The sequence below is a fragment of the Neodiprion virginianus genome, chromosome 3, assembly GCF_021901495.1.
Source record: "Neodiprion virginianus isolate iyNeoVirg1 chromosome 3, iyNeoVirg1.1, whole genome shotgun sequence".
NCBI classification, from domain to species: Eukaryota; Metazoa; Arthropoda; class Insecta; order Hymenoptera; family Diprionidae; genus Neodiprion; species Neodiprion virginianus.
Window position 1 is genome coordinate 36,252,003 of NC_060879.1, and position 18,487 is coordinate 36,270,489.

The 18,487-nt window shown below is 41.7% G+C and overlaps 1 protein-coding gene across 6 annotated transcripts in view; it reads right to left on the reverse strand.

Annotated features, from left to right (window-relative positions):
- The window catches only part of LOC124301690 (nesprin-1), a 137,703-nt gene that overhangs the window by 100,445 nt on the left and 18,771 nt on the right, over positions 1–18,487 (reverse strand). For 4 of the 6 annotated variants that reach the window (XM_046757061.1, XM_046757062.1, XM_046757057.1 and 1 more), the window contains exon 1: positions 10,094–10,793. The exons of 1 other annotated variant lie outside the window; for it this stretch is intronic. In XM_046757061.1, the coding sequence (XP_046613017.1) occupies positions 10,094–10,778 (685 nt within the window). In that variant the 5' untranslated portion in view covers positions 10,779–10,793. Of the gene's footprint in view, positions 1–10,093; positions 11,135–18,487 lie in introns of those variants that run through there. One more of the 6 variants, XM_046757063.1, reaches the window with a different exon arrangement.

Below are 18,487 nucleotides of genomic sequence, written 5' to 3' on the forward strand. Positions count from 1 at the left end.
ACAAACTCGACACTTCCGGCTTACATCTCAGCCAAGATATGGAAAATTGGCCTCGAAATGTGTATGATAATTGCGAATGTGAAACTGGTTGAATACAATTTAACTAGAAAATTTCGAGGCCGCCGAAACGTCGATAGGGAATAAAATCGGAAGTTCATAAATTTTCATCTCATTATTGGAAACCGAATGTGAATCGGACCGACCGCTACAGCTTCGACACACGTGCCAGAATTGGCCTCGGTCTTGTTTGATCGAGGTGAAATTTTTCCAACTCGAAAGATAATTTGTCAATGATCTATATAAAGGATTTCTCTCTAATATGTAGACTTGTAAGAGTTCGCGTGACGATATCGTGCCGTTAGACAATGAAGGGAAAGAATAATTCGGCGAGGAAGAAGAAAGAACAAGGGAGAAGAGTAAAAGAATGAGGAAAGGAATGCGAAGGTTGGAATCGCGTGGAACGGACCAACGAGAGGGGGATAAAATCCCAAAAGACCAATAAGTCAACTGGTTGAAAACCCGAAATTTTCTACCGACGAATTTTAAAACAAAAAATGACCAGCGTACCGAAGCTGGGATTTTTGAAAAATCACCCAGTAGAGCAACTGTTTTCCCGAAAGTTCGTTTAACCGAACACTCTCTTATTCGAAACAGTATTTTCAGAACAGTCGGCATTCCGAATGACCAGAGCACAGAATGTGAAGGTACAGAAAAATGAGAGTTCCGAAATTAAAAATTGCGAGTGGCTAATGCTTCGAACAGCCACAAAATCGATGAAATTAGCTGTCGACAATCAAAGCAAAGAATGAAATGAATCTTTCAGTTCAGGAGAAGAAAATGCAGAATGGCCAGAAAGCCGAAAGGCCACAATACGGTTGTCATAGTTATGTAGACTTATGCTACATGGCACTAGACACAGACCATTGGATACATGTGGCACCGCAGCGAATAATATATGGGTTTCTGACGTCATCCAACCATTCAGCATTTTGGCCATTCTGTCTTTCACAGGTTTCGGGATTTCGATCTTTCGAGGCTTTGGACAGTCGTCATTGATAAATTCGGATTTGTCGATTTTCGACACAGGCACGAGTCTGCCATTTGAAAAGTTGACTTTTTGACTGTCGTTTTATCGCAATTCAATATTTCGTCTTTCGAAATCTTGGCCATTTAAAAAAAAAATGTCGGTATAAATTTATTTACACATTTTTGCATTCTCAATTTTTACTTTTCTACAAGTCGTATTTTCATATTTATGGTCTTCCTACGCTTTTAACTATTGGTAGTTTGACTTTCGGGATTTTGTCCTATCGACTTTTCGACCTTTCGCAATTTTATACCCCACGCCGAACTAAGAAGGAACTATCTGGTTACGTATTATACTTCCGGTCCCATATTCTTCTTCGTATGATAGATGATGCACGATAAATTATGCACAAGTAGTGCATAGTTGGGGTTCGCTCGCAAAGTCGTTCGATTTCCAACTTCCGAAGGGGAATTCGTCATCTTATTAGGAAACAGGATAAAATTAATTATGAAACTAGTGGTTCCACCTTGTTGGTCAAGCTTTCAATTTTCCATAAACGTGGTTTCGAGAACTAATACACTTATAATTTTTAACTGCTCACGCGAAATTAAACACCGAGATCGAATCCTGAATAGCGCACACCGTTAAAAATGTTTATAAATTCACTACGTATTTACTGTACAAAGGAGTTACGATAAAAATGGTTAATTTTACGAAACTTTATAAGAAAAATACATAAAGGCAATTGGAATTTACCAAATTGTGTAGTAAATTTATTGTATTAAATTGAATTATCAATGAACGTATGGTCAATTCACTGTTCTGTATCCGAATAAAACTTCCAATACAGTGGAGGAAGTCCCATACAAAAATTTTTAACATTGCTTTTATTCGCCGAATGACGCAACACTTGGCAATGTCATAAATTTAGAATCCCTCTTCGTACGATACGTATTATCAGAAGTATAGGCTTTGAGCAACGCGATTCGGGCTGAATTACACCTTCGCATTACACGTATGTATATACATTCTACAGATGCGGAGAAGGCTTGCATCAAAGATATGTAAGAGATCGCTTATCCTCGCGGCCACACCCAAAGTCTGGTCAAATGAGAGTAAAAAGGAAAACAGAATGTAATAATCTACACTGTTAAAAATTTCCGTATGGAACTTCTTACACTGTGTTAGAAGTTTTATTCTCATACAGGACAGAGAATTCACCATACGTTCTCTGTTTGTTCAATTTACAAATATAACAAATTTACTTGATCTCAGAATCCTTTTCGTCCTGACGGTAAATATTTGGCTAAAATAATGAGGCGTTGATTGAGCGCGGATACTTCACGTTTCGTTGAGAGATACTCGTTACATCTGCAATTCCTGCGAGTATTCAGTCTTTCTGTACTAGTTTGCCATGGACTTCTGTAATTCCTTAATGAAGTGAGTCCTTTGAATTATGAGTGATGTTTCTATATTCATTTCTAACGAATAAATGAGGAATTCACCAAGCACACGTGGACAAAGTATTCCGTATTTGACAGAATTAAAGTATGACCAAGTTCTAGCACGCAATTAATTCTATTGCATTAATTATTATTAGTCTTATAATATTGCTATTATTACTTGTAATCAGGGGTAATTGATCAGCAATAAATTCTCGGTCGCTTAATCCTGCTGCGAGGATTAAATCGTGTTGTTTGCTGAAAATTATTAGAGATCTTACGACGACAAGCGGTAATAATTATAAATTGCCTCACAACACAATCAGGGTTAAAAGTTACTACGTATGAATAATTCACAATTTATTGATGCTTGCCTTTGTATAAATCGAACTTTCTATTTCCTCTGGAGCTCGAAATCAGAGAATAAAAAAAATGGACCTTGGGAGAATTTTTTCACCTAGGTAAACGATTAAACTTTTAATCAACTTTCAAGTTCATGCGAGTTGCAGGCTTGCCATACCCACGACATTGATAATTCCGTATAATGTTACGGCATCGATATAATCGCTTGCCGCACGTGCCGATTCTTTTCGCAATATTTGTTTGGCTGCAAATAATACGCGAACCTCGGCTGACAGATTCGTGCAAGCATAATACAATTTAGCAAGTGAGAGACAGGATATGTACTTGAACGAAAGACGAAACCTACACGCATGGCGACCGTGACCTAGTCGCTTATACGTTCAATGTATATTACCTTGTTTTGTGCCGGCGATGATGGTTTTTTTTTTTTAGATTTCGACGAGAGTCCGAATGCGCTGCAGGCATTGCGTATTACGAGTTCGTCGTTGCTTTTCATTCTAATTTTATAACACGTTTTATTATCCCGTGCACTAATTATCTCAGCAGCAGCTACGAAAGCTTGCTGTATTAAAATGACCTATACAATTTTACCATTTATAAACACACCGTACGTTGTTCTATGAGTTAATAATCTAGATTAAAAATAGAGCGTCTTCTTGTGCAATGTGAACAGTTAAAAATAAATTTTCACCTATAGATAAACCTGATCTACTTAATATTTCAACGATGTTATGATCACAAAGTTGTAAAAATTCGTTCGTCGTGTTTCCTATCAATTCCATACCCGTATCAATTTTCAAATTTAATATCCACGTCCTAATATGAAATATAAAATGATTTTCTATGAGACCTCGTAATTAATTGCGTTATTATTCTTAAAAGAGGTCTGTCGTACTACGATTGTCAAATTCGGATAAATTTTTTATCAAATCTCTCAACACTTTCCCACCATTCGAGGTTCTCAACAACAAGCTATCGAAAAATGCTATCCAACGATATGAATATATGCTCAACGTATACGTGCGATATAATATAATATAACCCGTCGACTTACTTTCGCATAACCCAATGGATTCAGTCGTGACGGTACAATAACAAAGTCGTGATAAAATCGTCACAGTTTGTCGCTTTCACAGTGCGATGTTCACTCTTCGCCTCTTGTGGCAGCTATTCTAATGCAGAAGGTTCACCGGTTAAGTGGGACAGGTTCTCAGCGATGAGGTCAGACACTGGAATCGAGTCTCTCTCTCTCTCTCTCTCTCTCTCTCATTCTCTCTCTCTCTCATTCTCTCTCTCTATCTCTTTCGTACCTCTCCTTCGCTTCACTCCCAATTACATAATCGTGTCAGCGAAGGCCTCGTCCATGGCATAGCGCTTTTACACTGATTGCGCCTATCGTCTACACAGGTATATTCAATTCAAATGAAAGAACTGCTCGAGGTGCAATTTATAGAAATCGTACAGGCGTTCCTAATTTGCCGGTATAATTGGGTGAAAAGGAGTACAGACAGGTGTCCTGGTAGACACCTTGAATTTGTCAAGTGCTAGCTTTTTCAATTTTATTACCAATTTAAATTATATCGGGAGCGTTTCCGCGGCAGGTGTGCTAAAAAATCTAGGAGCGCTTTTAATGAAGAATCAAGTCAAAGATAAATTATTAATTTCTGTCCAACACTTACAGTTTTTGATCTGCCTTTTCTGCTTCGTCAATCGGATAATCTAAACCTGACGGTGCAGAAATAAAACGTAATTGAATTCTCTACCCCAAAGTCACCAATTCATCGTCCAGGTGATATTTTGAAAGATTTAAAAGTTATTTAACAAAATGGGGGTGCTTGAGGTGAATATCGTGGCACTTAAAACGAACATACTTTAAGTAATCGGAAGCCTTAAAGACCGTGCGTGTTTTTCGTAAAAACAGTCATGGATACGATTCTTCGAGAGTCGTTCATTTAAATTTCAGAATTCCAGAACGCCGACCATTTCTTGGAGGCCTGAACCATATTTCGTGACAAAGTGACAAAGTACCAGCCGTATAATTACGTGTCCAACTATATGTTTTATGAAAGACGCAACTTGTTCATACAATGCATTATAACTTGTAGAAACTGAGTACGTGTCATTCAACCGGTTAATTTATGACTCTGCGTTGTCGTCAAAATATTTTCTCAGACTCGCTGAGATGTTATTCTGACAAATAAAAAGTAAAAACAGGTTTTCCGTGAACGTAGACAAGTCGAATCGTCCGAGTCTGAGCTTAATAGAGGAGTGAAACTATAGCTGACAACTTTTGCTAGTTATTCCTACGTATACATGAATAATTATTGAAAGTATCGGTATCTCGGTTGCAGCCGCCGATCGCGTATTACAACAAACGAGAAACAATCCTTCGAAAATAGCCCGGAGGTCAAAGCCACGAGGAATTTCATAATCCATCAACGTGCAGCGAGTTAAAGACGTTGACTTCTCGTGACGATGACGTAACGTCTTACGCCGAAAGGCATGCCTAATAATCTTGCAAAAACCCAACGGCCAATCAGAGATAATCCATTTAAAATGAGATCAATCCGTTCCGTGATGTGTAATAAAATCTCTCAATGGCATCGTTTTCTTGATAACGCGCGAAGAAATTCGATTCGAGTAAAATACCGGAGTTACGTTTGACGCGGTAAAGTTCGTCAACGATGTTGTCAAATAATTAACAGTTCAGACTAACAACGAGCATTCGGCTTGTGTTCAGAGCTACGAGACGTCGTTCATAACATAATTTAAAGCTGCTAGTCGAATCGATTTACGACGGAGGTTAGAGGTCACAGAAGCAGAGTAACCCTCGGCGAATGTTATAAATAGGAATGACGATGAGTGAATCATGAATGGTATGTTATCAATTACAATAAAGGGTGTTACACATAATTGAAATAAATCCTAATTTTCACCGAGCAGCCTTTGATTCTTTGGTATTAGGTATTATTACTATCATCGACGCGACAAAATTAATTAATATACCGTTTCTCATCGTGTCTGTTGGGCGCTACGGTGACGAAGCGGATAAAACGATCATTGATTCTCAATCCCATTAGCCTGACTATCGCACACATAGTGTAGTACTCATATTTTTATTAGGTACGAATGGGACCCGCAGTATGGATCGAAACTTAGAAAAGGAGAAAAAACTGTTTAAAGAATCTCCAACAATGTTATTTGCGCCAATGATAATGAACACAAACGAATCTTCGTCAAGATATACGCGAATAACATTTCGGGAGTTTTTCTCTCTTTTCCTAGCTTTTGATTCTGACTGTATAAGGCACCATTCATCCTCCTCGCAGATCATGTACAGTACACCATAAAATATTTAAGAGCAGCTTCGAAGTGTCTCGTTCGAATTTTATTTTACAACACAAGACTCGGAAATTTTTTTTGCATTTTGCAAGTGTAAAAACTCCCCGATATCTGTACATATTATTCAAAACCATCTCATTTCGATAACTAAACATGCTCCTTTGAAGAGAGTGTACAATAATTCCACATCGATTTCCTATAAGGTGAGAATCGTCGTTGTAATCCCGCGAAAGAGCGAGCCTGCAGAAATATCGAGTTCATGTTGGCAGTGATTTGACGAGTGAAGCAAATACGAGATCGTTAAAAATATACGTACATTATACATCGACTTACGGTATTCTACCAAGACATACGATATCCGGTAAAAATATTATCTTACCAAGCTTGCTGCGAAGCTGCCGCTGCTTCGGACACTTTTCCGTCCATATTTACTACGCGTCGCGTGAGTCTCTCTGCCTGTACACCCCGATAGAAAACCAGACCACGTTTCTCACCCCAGCCAAGGGAGCAATCGCCCCAGTGCGATAAATTGACGGTGCGTACGCCTTAGTATTCACTATTACAAGACCGACAACCGGGTGGCTAGAGAATCAATACTGACCGGTGTGTCCAGGTGAGGGTTGAACACTTTCCCATGCTCTAGGTATGCTTGCACGGCACTTGCGTGGTTACCCGATTCACCTTGAATTCTTTTTCTCTACATCGGTTACTGTTTTTCGACCTGTTATACATTGCAAGTCAGTATGAGAGAGAGAAAGTTAACTGGACGCGTTTCTTTGACGATCGAGTGTAATGTGATTTTTATCAAAATTGGTACGACCCAATTCGGAGGATCCGGTTTCGGTAACGATTTTGTAAGCTCGTTGTATTCCTGGTCACATAAGAAACGTCGAAGATTGTGGTGACTGCAATCGCAATTTAGTAACTCGAAATATATGTATGATCGATTGTAGTATTTAGAAAATTTTAGTGAAATGGGAACAGTTAAAATAATGGTTTAAATATTCTTATAATTACCTACAAGAAAGCGTGATACGTACTAGTAACTATTCAATATGATTACAGTTGTCGGCAATAAATTTTTTGCTGATTCAAAATTCTATCCGTTTGTCTAGTTATTACTACATTTCTTCAGTTAGAATAGGGCCTTAGATTAAATCATTGTTTTCCCAATATCAAATATTGCACATATACCTAGGTAGAATTACGAGAAAGTACGACACGAGTGACGATAAACAAAGAGAATAGTAACGCTCGCTAGATTTTCCGATCATAGCTGCAAAACTTATTTCTATCTTGTACCCAGAACTGCATTTTACGGTTGTGGTAAAAACGAGAATAGACGATGACTGTACTGTAACAATAACCAAAAATTTCTCTCACCAAAGAGCGAAGAGTTGCGGGTTTCTGCCCATCAAGTTTTTAAGCTAAATGTCAAATTGCGTCCTCGGTTCAAGAGCACAAAACGCCAAAGATGTTCGCCTTCTCAATTCCGAAACGGACCAAAGGCTAGAACCTAAATTTTTACGAGCGGTAAAAAAAGGTTTTAAATCCAAGCAACGCGCGAAAAGACGTCATTTAAAATTGAAATACCTGTGCGAGGGATTAGGATGAGAAATACAAGGATCTGAAGGTGGAGGCGAGTGAAATCCTCCGAAACAGATTACGACTATTTTAACGTGTGGGTTCGAATTGATTTCTGACAGTTGGTGAAGTCAATCTCATCGCCGTTTGGCGAACAAAATTGTTTCATAATTACTTGATAATTGGTGTGTTTCCGACGTGTACAGGTAATAGGTATACAGGGTTAAAATCGCATGCCGAGAGCACGTAGAGTCTGACAGTGATTTTGGTAAACTCGTGGTGCATGCGAGGCAAACTGAAACTAGGATAATACCGATTCTAACTTCTACGTCACGGTTAACAAGCCTCGTGTTTGTATCTTGTGGGCAGCGTAGATTCTCTCCAGTCTTTTGCGGATCATTTTCTTCATGTCGTATGTAATGAACTCATTCCATCACTCCGACTCGTGATGCCCGTAATACATATAATCAACCGTTTAACGCGGTTCAGCCTTGTCATTTGACGCGTGTGTACCTATTCGGCACGCGTGATTAGTTGTCATGAAAAATGTCGGGACTGTATAATAAGCAGGGATAAAATCTGCGTGAGAGTCGCTTCGCTGCTCCAATTTCACGCTAGCAATTATCAGTACCAGTTACTGACCCTGTCCCAATTTTTGACCTTTTTTGGTTGTATCTGTTCGATCCTTAGTTCTCTAATTACCGAGAAATACATTTGTAGTCTCTAATTCTCCAGCAATTGGTTTTAGTCATCGAGAAATTCGCAACTTATACCGTCAATTCGTAAGTTTGGTAAATAAATGGGTCCGTAATTGGGTCTGAACGTGCCAGTAACTGGTACATTTACCTCAAATACTGTTATACAAGTACGAAATATTGTGTTTCAGTAAAGTATACAGCATATCCACAGCCATATCGTCACAGTAGGTACTGTGCAGCTTGCGCCACGCAATGGAAGTCGGTCAACATCGATAAATAAGACAAACAACTCGATATTCCTTGTTGACTTGCGGCTGATTTCATCGCAAGACGTACAGGTGAGAAAACAATGGTCAAAGCCCCGGGAAAGTCGTTTGAAAATGTTCCGAATCGTTCGAAAAGCAAATTTTAACGAAAATCTGTGACACGCCTCGGTTTATTAAACGCGATCCTCTTTTCAGTGGCATGAGAATCGTGTAGATTTCTTGCGTCGGTGACGAGTGTGTAATTTATCAGTCGGCAAAAGTAAGCTTCATGCAGCGGTTTGTCACGCCGGTGGATGTCTGTTGTACGTGTAGTTGTACACAAGCTACAACCTTGAACCGGCATACAGCGTCGACTGTAAGCGTTTCGCGGCGTCGCACGAGGCTAGAAATGCCGGCCGGCACTCGATGTGATCAGTGGGCGTAGCGCGTTTCCCATGCTTCAAATTTACCCCATTATCCTGCCAATTTCGAGGCTAATGACGGGTACCGACCACTGACCGTGATGATACGATATCGCTTTCATCGGTTGCTACGGCGCGTTACGAACCGACTTCGAAGGTGTCCGTTGACCTTGGCTAGCTAGGCGCGGCATCCCGATCATCTTTAAAAAGTGAAAGTACACGCGCAACGGTCCAACGATTATTTATCAGAGGCCATCGAAGTCCGGTGTCTTCTGGCATTTCACGGAGCCAGGTGGCTTTTTAAATTAGGCGCGAACGATCCGCAGCCATGTAAGACCAATTAGCCGGCGATTTTGCATCGGTCGAACCGTCGCGACCGCCATGACAGTACCGACCGAACTCATCTTTGAACACCTTCTCAACAGGTTGAATAGAACGCAATCGTAAAACACAAAGCTCAAGAATTCTTGCTGCTAGTAGCACACTGCAAGCGACTAATATTCAACCAATCGACGGTAGAAAATTAAGACAGCTGATGAAATTTAAAGGGCGTTTTCAAAGCCAACGGTTGACTTTGACATCGACCAGACGTTCACGAATATCCGCTTGGTTTGCGGCTTGCGATCAATCTAGGGGGCAAGTTCGATGTAAATTCACTTATTAACGCGATCAGAGAATAGTGAAACTTGTTTTCATCTAGATTTTGTTTCGATTTTTCTCGATGTCGACGTTCTGAAGACATTCGTGAACATAGAGTTGGCACAACTTTGACTCTAGGCTTATTGACAGTCATTTCACCACATCTCATGGGAAATTATGATGGTCACCGTCGTTTTTCTAATCCATTGACACCAAGCATGCCATTTGTTACACTAGCCAAATGATAGTCGTCGGCGCGACGCCTCGACAAGTGGGCTATGCACCTGGTAACGACCTGCAACTTATAGGTACATCATCTCAAGGTAGATACCTCTTATCTCAGCAATGTGAGCGTCGTACTCGCTGCGGCTTCGCTGGTACTCCATCCTGACAGCGATGTTCTGGAAGCTCTGATTCCGGTACTCAGCGTACCACTCGGCGGAAGGTCGCTCAGCGCCGAATCCCTCAAAATCGGGGGTCCCGGTCCTGTGGGGGCTGGCCCCTTTGCTCCTGGACAGACTCTCCTCGGAGGGAAACCTCGTGAAGGAGGTGACCGAGCTGGACTTACTGCCGTGGACCCCGTGGCTCTGGTAGGCCGAATCCTCAAGGGCCTGCTCCTCGCTCGGGGTCCGACTGGCGGTCCCCAGGGTGCCTGGGCCCCGGAGGGTCGTGGTTGTAGAGGTCGTGTTATCGAGCTCTCTGACGCTTTTCCGAACGGTGATCTTCTCGAACTTGACCACCTTGGCGCCGTTGAGCTCGCCCTCTTCGACGAGTCGCTCAAAGCTCTCCTCGAAGGAGGAGTTGCTCGTCCTGGAGGAGGGCCTCATCGTCATCGGGGAACGCGGGTGTACCGCGTGGTCTACCTCGTCAACGAGGTCCTCGGTGCTGGAGGTCCGTCCTCCGGAGGCCCACACCTGCTCGAAGAAGCTCACGCGATCGCGAAGCCGGGTGCCGCGTGGCGTCCGGGGACTTCCGGCGCCCCCGGGGCTGCCGCCCCCCGGCGGAGGCTGTGACATCTTATTCTAGACGGGCGAGATCCCGGAGACCATCCCGGTCCGGTACCACTTCCGAGGTTAAACCTGCCGCACTGCACTTCGCGAGCCAAGGTGGTTCTACGGGTCGCCTAGCCGCCCCTCGACTCTGTTTCTCCTTGTCCGGCCGAAGGCGCGCGTGCTCCGAACGCTTTTCTACCCTCCTCACCCTCTGGCGAACCCTTCGACTCGGTGTCGACTCTCTTGCTACGGTTCCTGGGAAAAGCCGGCTTCCTCTACTCCTCCAATTCTCGACGCACAATCGCCCCCGACTACGAGGCGTATCACTAAACGCGGTATAAAATGGAATGCCGTATATGGAATGTACGCATCTAGACTCGGCTGGCGCCGGTTCGATACTGACGACCGACGAGGCGCCGCCGTCGAGTCGAACGTCCTCTACCCGCCCCCATGCCACCGCCGCAGTTCCCCCAACGGAGCCGCTTCCACCGCCTCCGCCACCTCCGTGAACCTTCGATCAATCCTTTATCTTGTCTGGTCCTTCGCCGGCCGGCCGGCATAACCTCTTGCGGAATATCGTACCTACGGCGACTCGGTCCAGGACTCCGCAAAGGAAACCACTCGGTGTCCGCTTCTTTTCGGAACACCGCCCACACACGCACTCGCCACGCAAATGGTGAACGAGGAAATGCAAATGCAACATCCCACCAGCGGCAAAGGTCCGAAGGTTTATCGCCTCTAACGAGCGGTACTTTCAGGAGATTATAGAGTCACGGATTCTGCCGCCAAATTCATTTTTAAAGTCTCTTCTGTGTATAAATTATAGACTCGGCCTTGAATTAGTTCACGGCAATTTGTGTATCTGAAAGTTGGTTCAGAATGTAACTATCGGCTTGAAAATTGTTACAACAAATACTTAATTGATACTCTTTTTTTTTCGTCTCGCGTCGATTAAGTTCTTGAAGAAATTCATAGTCGGGAAATCAATTTTGCAGAAATAAAATGTTGACTTACAGATTACTATACTTGTAGTGTACAAAAGAGATACCATTCGCAAATTATACCTCCCCCAATTATGCAATACTTCCAATAATTTGGAATTGGAACAATATCACAATTTAAGCAACTTTAATCATCACAGAATTCAGTTTTATGAATATTTTGATGATATGTTACTCTCTAAATCGCTGCTTACAGTTTACGTAAGTGAGAGAACCAACGTAATGAAAGTTATCTCAACAACTTTATTTTTTGCTTATCGTTCCTCTCGTTTGCGGATCTTTCTAAGAAAAACATTCCGATAAGTTAATCAAATGGTATAATGAAAGCTGGTTCATAACATGTTTGAATACGGTCAAGTATGCGGTTTTTCAAAATTTCTTGTTTCAAAGAAACAAGCCAACATCGGAATTTTCACCTCGCGTTCAGCGCAGGTATGGACACATCAAAATTCGAGTCATGAACACCGGCGCGTTTTGCTCCGATACCCGAGTTAATTGCATCCCCGGTCACCGCAACGGGGAAACTTTTATCGCTTCCGAAATACGACTAACAGAAGCTTACGCAATTCGACCGAATTCAGCGATCCAAAGCTTTGGTTAATTAGTTCCAGTGGCAGCCTACACGCCTTTAATTAGCCGCCACTGCACTTGGACCCGTATCCTAAAGAATCCAAACGATCGTTTTCACAATGTTCGGTCCAATCGCGCACGTGGACGAATTGACCGCTGCAATTGCATAATTACATCAACAAGACTGTATCGAGGAAATACGATTTTTGGTATATCATCCATAGTAAGCTAGTAATTCGTCACCTTTGATTCGTTAAAATTTAGTTGTTTGTTCACCGTCAATACGTCAGGTCTGACCTGTAATATTAAAATTATAATCAAGAAGAAAACAGACGGAGTGATGATAGGACGAAGACTCAAGTTGACGCTTGTTTGAAGTAATTATAAATCCATTCGACTCGTCTTCCTAATTGTATTTCGAGCCTCGATGTCTTATACAATGAGTGAAAAAACGCTAAGATAAACACTTGTTCAGCGTGTTTAAAAAATACAATATTTGGAGATATTAGTTCCACGTGTCTAAAAAATATATAATATTTAGACAGTCGGTTATGCGCTACGTAAATAGTTTATCATGGATTATAAGAATGAAAAAAAAGTTCGGATTATTTTTATACACTGACTTTCGAGTTCAACGCGAGGGGCCATCCATAAATTACGTAAGACATCTTAGGGGGGGGAGGGGTTTGATGTTTTCTTACACATTCTTATTAAGGGGGAGGGGGTGGTCGAATGTTGTATTACGTAAGGTTTTTTTTCTCATATTTCATGTTCTAGAAATCAAACATTTGTATTGGTCAACTGATTGATTAATATTATGTTGTATTGTTTATTTATATTTATATTTAAATAAACATATAAATAACATTCGAAAAACGTGCGATATTTTCTTTTTAATAAAAATTACGTAATATAGGGGGGGGGGGGAGGGGAGGGGTTGTGAAAAATCTTACGATTCCTTACAGGGGGGAGGGGAGGGGTCGAAAATTGGATAAAAATGTCTTACGTAATTTATGAATGGCCCCGGACATTCGATGAAGCGCGAGACTAAGCAGGCTCGTGTGATTAATAATCTTGACTTTCTTTGCTTCGAATACATTATATATGTGTAATATATGTACGTGTAGAAATAGCATCGACGTAGCGTTGCTGCGAGAAACCAGTTTGACTTCCCCCGCTGTTAGGTATTGAACTTTTCTTTGTTTCTTTTTTTTTTTTACATAAAAAAAAGAAGATAAAATTATCTCGCACACTATATATACATATATAATATATAAGCATACAAAATTAAATAATTTAATATCATTACTGCCGTGTTGATCTTGTGTTTTGCTGCGCAAACAACGGTCAACTCACTAATCTAATCTGTATTATAAATTTACGGCAGAATTAGCCGATTACATTGATAACAGCGCCAGAGTCTCGTGTTATAACTCTCAACGATCAAATTAAACCATCGCCAGATACGGTACAACGGCATGTGGAACGGATTTTTTTCTCTATCACTCTCACGCTGATGCAACGAGTCGCACGGCACGTGGACATCGGTTACTATCAGCCAAATGACCGCAAGATCGACGAAAGTCCTCGGAACTTCGTTATTGTTCACGAATCGCATAGTATAGTTCACGAGAAACGCCTGCATGATATTGACCCATACTTTTCGTTGGCACTTTCTCGAGCAGCCGCTCTGTCCTTGCTGCGCCGTAAAGCATTCAGCGCAGTAATCGGTAAGTGGCGGTTGCTTATACACATGTAATTTGATACACCGGGTGTCCCATTCGAATCGATTCTCTAACTTACGTTGAGAAAGTGGATACAACAATTCGGAACGACTAATTACGGCGGAAGAGATTGTTGAAAAATTTGTTATTTTTCGAACTGCATTTATCTCCTATGACCGCTGTCAGCTACCAAATACGAGACTAACAGTCATTAGCGTAAACAACATTGCTGAATATTTTTTAAACGGTTTCTCATCTTTACCAAAATGCAATTCTGACTCTGCGTCCCATTCAGTCCTAAATTTCAAGATTCCAACATCCACGACACAATGACTCGATACTTCCGTAATTTTCTATGATACAAGAAGAATATTCCACAGTGCCAATTGATGCTCGGTAAGTTCAACTTTGAAAATATGAATCAGACCCTGATTTCCTGGTCAAACTGTGCCGCAATTAATCGAGCAAGCGTAAAAATTAAAACGGACTACACTGTGTGCAGGGCAGGAATACACAAACGTAATACGGTCCGCATGCGACGGGTAAAAATGAATACAATTCATCGGTGAGATGGCCTCGCACACGCGAATTGGGCGGATGTGTCTTCGGTACCAACATTCGCGTTTTCGTCGTACACACGTCTCTTCGAAAAGCCGGTTTGCATCCCGGCGGTCGCAGTTGGTGCCAAATGACCGTGTCGGCGAGCGAAGGTCATTCCGTGAGGCGCGTCAAGGAGATAGAACTTTGGGCATTTTCTTATTTCATCCAGCAATCGAACCGAGAACTGCGTGGTTTTGCCACGGCGATGAATTATGTCCGAGGCAGAAAACGAGCAAACAAGTTGATGACCAGGTTCACCACTCGTAATCCCGCGTGTCCAATTCGTTACGAGGAACCTAAGCTTTCCGATCAATATGGCGACCGTTGCTTTCCGCTGACATCGACCCTCCGGTCGAACACCGCTTGCCAGGGTTTGAACAGCTTTTTTGTTATTTTCCGCAATCAGTACCAACGAGAGGTAGCGGTTTGAAAGGAAACTTCATTCGATCTAAAAGCAAACGGTATATTTCCTTCGACATATTTCATTTAACGCCAAGAAATGGCCATCGAATTCTCCGACAAATCACATCGAGTGTAATGACCGAATTAACGAATAAGTTACCGTAAAGATTTCAAACACTTCGGGAGGTTGGTCCGATAATGAAACGGTGGAACTTTTAAAATTCAGCATTCTTACGGAGAACGAGCTTCTCTGAAAACAAGCTTTCCGGAATTTGAAAAATTTAATCAACTCCTCGCTACAACGATATCTAGATGAAACGAAAGTAGAGGAAGTTTTATTGAATTTTTACGAGATCTGTAAACAAGAAAGTAAACCACTTTACAGGGTGTTACACAGCACTTTTATCGGTGACAAGAAATCCGCCGTTTATAAACCACGTGTCGCGTATTCAGTTCATGAGCACCGGCCGAACAATTACCGAGAACACTCTCAATTTCGTCGGCTCGACGTTTAACGCAAAAGGGCATTTTTTTGTGCAGGGTATGAGAAAAAACGGCCTCGGCTAAAAGTTACACCGTAATCACGCGATGACCGACGGTACACTGAGTAAGTGGGTATTATAATCGACGTAACAGCTGACCGATCGTCGAGTATTAAAGCCGCATAGCCCCGTGATCGTTCACCGCATCGATCCGTTAATAATTCGATCGGAAATCATCGATACGTGAACGAGACACGCGTGTCTCGCATCGCTTTTTGTTTTATCGTTGTCCCGCAGTCGCAACATCGATGCGTTACCCTGCTGCATAATTTCATCCACCCCGACTGCATGAATTTCCCTGCCGACTTATTAAGTTGTAAACTTGCCACCAAACGTAATTACTCAAGTGCGCAGCTATGAATTTGTACACCTTGAACGGCCTGCTTCGGCATTCCTTGCATTCCCGGGATTAAATTCACTCTTGATATTATGCGTTGCTCGTTTCGCCTCGGTAATGCGATCTGGTTATTTACGCGAAAATTTCCACTTCTGTGAACTGCATAATCCTACAGACAGTTTTAATTTTTCTTCCCGCTTTCCTTGTTCCAAACTTTCTTCTTACTCAAATTATCAAAATTTCCAAAAAAATTTTATATTCGTGGTGAAATTTTCTTTAATTTCTTGTAACGCCAGATCGATGTTATACCTATACGTAAAATCTTGGCTCTGAAAGTGGTGCTGGTCAATAAACCGTTACGTAACGTATAATAAGTGTAACCCTTGAACTTTATAAATATAAAATCATTCTCCCTAGGGATTGCTAAAGAATAACAAGTGTACGTACAAATCGTCTTAATAATTTTCAGTTATTCGAACTTGTAACGATAAACCGAGTTCGTAAAATTCTAGCGGGTGTTTGTTTTTGGTAACTTTTGCCCGATCAGCTGATGTTGCGTAGCTATAAAAAGTTCGGGAGCTCTTCTACCTTATTTCACGACTTATAGTTTTACTTGATCGCACCAGTTAATTCGTTCGCTCCGTTGAGCTAGTCAATGTGGAAAAATTCTTGTTAGCCAGCTGCAACGCTCAGGTGATCGATAGGTAGAAGACGAATAACTACATCATCGGTTGATTTGCCGAGCGATACTGTGAAGCTAATCGATGCATGGTGCCTGGAAAAGTGTACAGCAATGCCAATTGGAAAAACGACATCGGCGAAAATTATTGGAGCTGATAATGAACAAAAGAACCTTAACGATGCTACATCGAAGCATGTAAACTTACAAACTATGTAACCCAGTTTTTACAGCTGTATACATATATGTAAAGATAAAACCGATTAAGGGGTCTAAACAACTTTCACGGTACGATGAATTGTTTATCAAAAATCGTATAGACAGCTGAGCTGCACCTTAAGAAACTCGAGGGAGCGATAGCGGGGACTATGATAAAAGGGAATCCATTATTTCCCAAATCGTCGTATAAATATTTGAGTAGAATCGAAGTCTTCCTCCTGCAGTGGTATACATTGTATTTCTGACAGTCGACGAATCGAGGTGATTTATTTTTATTGCTCAGTCTTCCGAACGATACTGATACAATTTACACAGATCGGAACTCCATGTTTAGTATCAGAGTGAATTTGCCTTTTTCCGAAACGAAATATGAACCCAATTAAATACATCACGAAACCTCGCGCAAATCGGAGGACGAGTCGAAGTCCATTCCAGTTAAAATCCTCAAGGAATTAAAAAAAAAAAAAACGGTTAGGAATAACGGCGTGGTTCCTCGCTCTAGGCGAAATGAATCGATTGATTCGACAAAAGCTGTATCGATTTCAGGAAATGGATCAGCTCAATCCAAGCTCACGAACCAGGAGTATAAACATCCTTTCAGGTCGAGCATAAGTAACGTGCAAGTCTGGAAGAGCGATGAGACAACAGGATGGGCACAATTGCGTGGGCAAAACTACCTCGGTCAGACTATGCTAAACGGGTTTCTCAAGCGTACAATCTTGTGAATATCCGGCGAAGCACAAGCAACGCGTGCAGACTCGGGTGCGACATAAGCGCAAGTTGAATTCTCACCTCTCGAGCTTCCATCGAAGACAAATTCACGACTAAGCCATTCTTGCCATTATTTTACAACGTCGAATAATTCTGGATCAAAATTAAACTCCATAAATGGATTTGTAGCTAAAATTAAACCACAGGCGTGCAGATTGGCGGCCATGTTGGTTCCGTAGTAGAGTTTCCTTGTTTCCTATCCTATAGTTGCGTCCACATATTCACGCGATCTGACGATCAGCCTGAGCATTATTTGGACCTAAGGCATCATTAATCTGGTTCGAAAGTATCTCTCTATTACCGAGAATTCGTCCAGAGTAATTTATTCGCATTTTTGCCTGGGATGGAAACGGTTCGCTCTTCACCCTCAACGATTTTCGTGTAACACGAGCTAATATGCAAAGCGACGTGTCGACGCTGCTCCATTATTCGGTACGACATAGGTACGTGTACGTAAAAATACGGGTGTAATATACCGACTCTCTGCGAGCGAACAAATAAACGGAAATTTTTTTTCTTGGTGGTTATTCTTTGTAGAACGGTTCTTCGGCATGAGTGATTGTACATGGTGTTAGCACTTGTATATTTTGTGTAATGCTTAATTTGACGGTAGTTCGCCGCTACGGAAGTCCATATCACCGACTCGGAATAAAAGTGTGCTAATACAGGCTATTGATACGGATGTGTTTATCTTTCGAAATCTGGTTCAATGGGTAAATACGCGTTGATACCTCCGCCGTTGGATACCGGAGAAACGAAAAGGGGCAGCTTATGCCTGCAGCTATCGTCTATCGAACAAACATTCTGTGACTAGGAAAACGACAATGAGTTCTAGATGGAAGTTCGTGTCACCGCATCTAAATTCACGTCATAAACAAGTTACGAGTT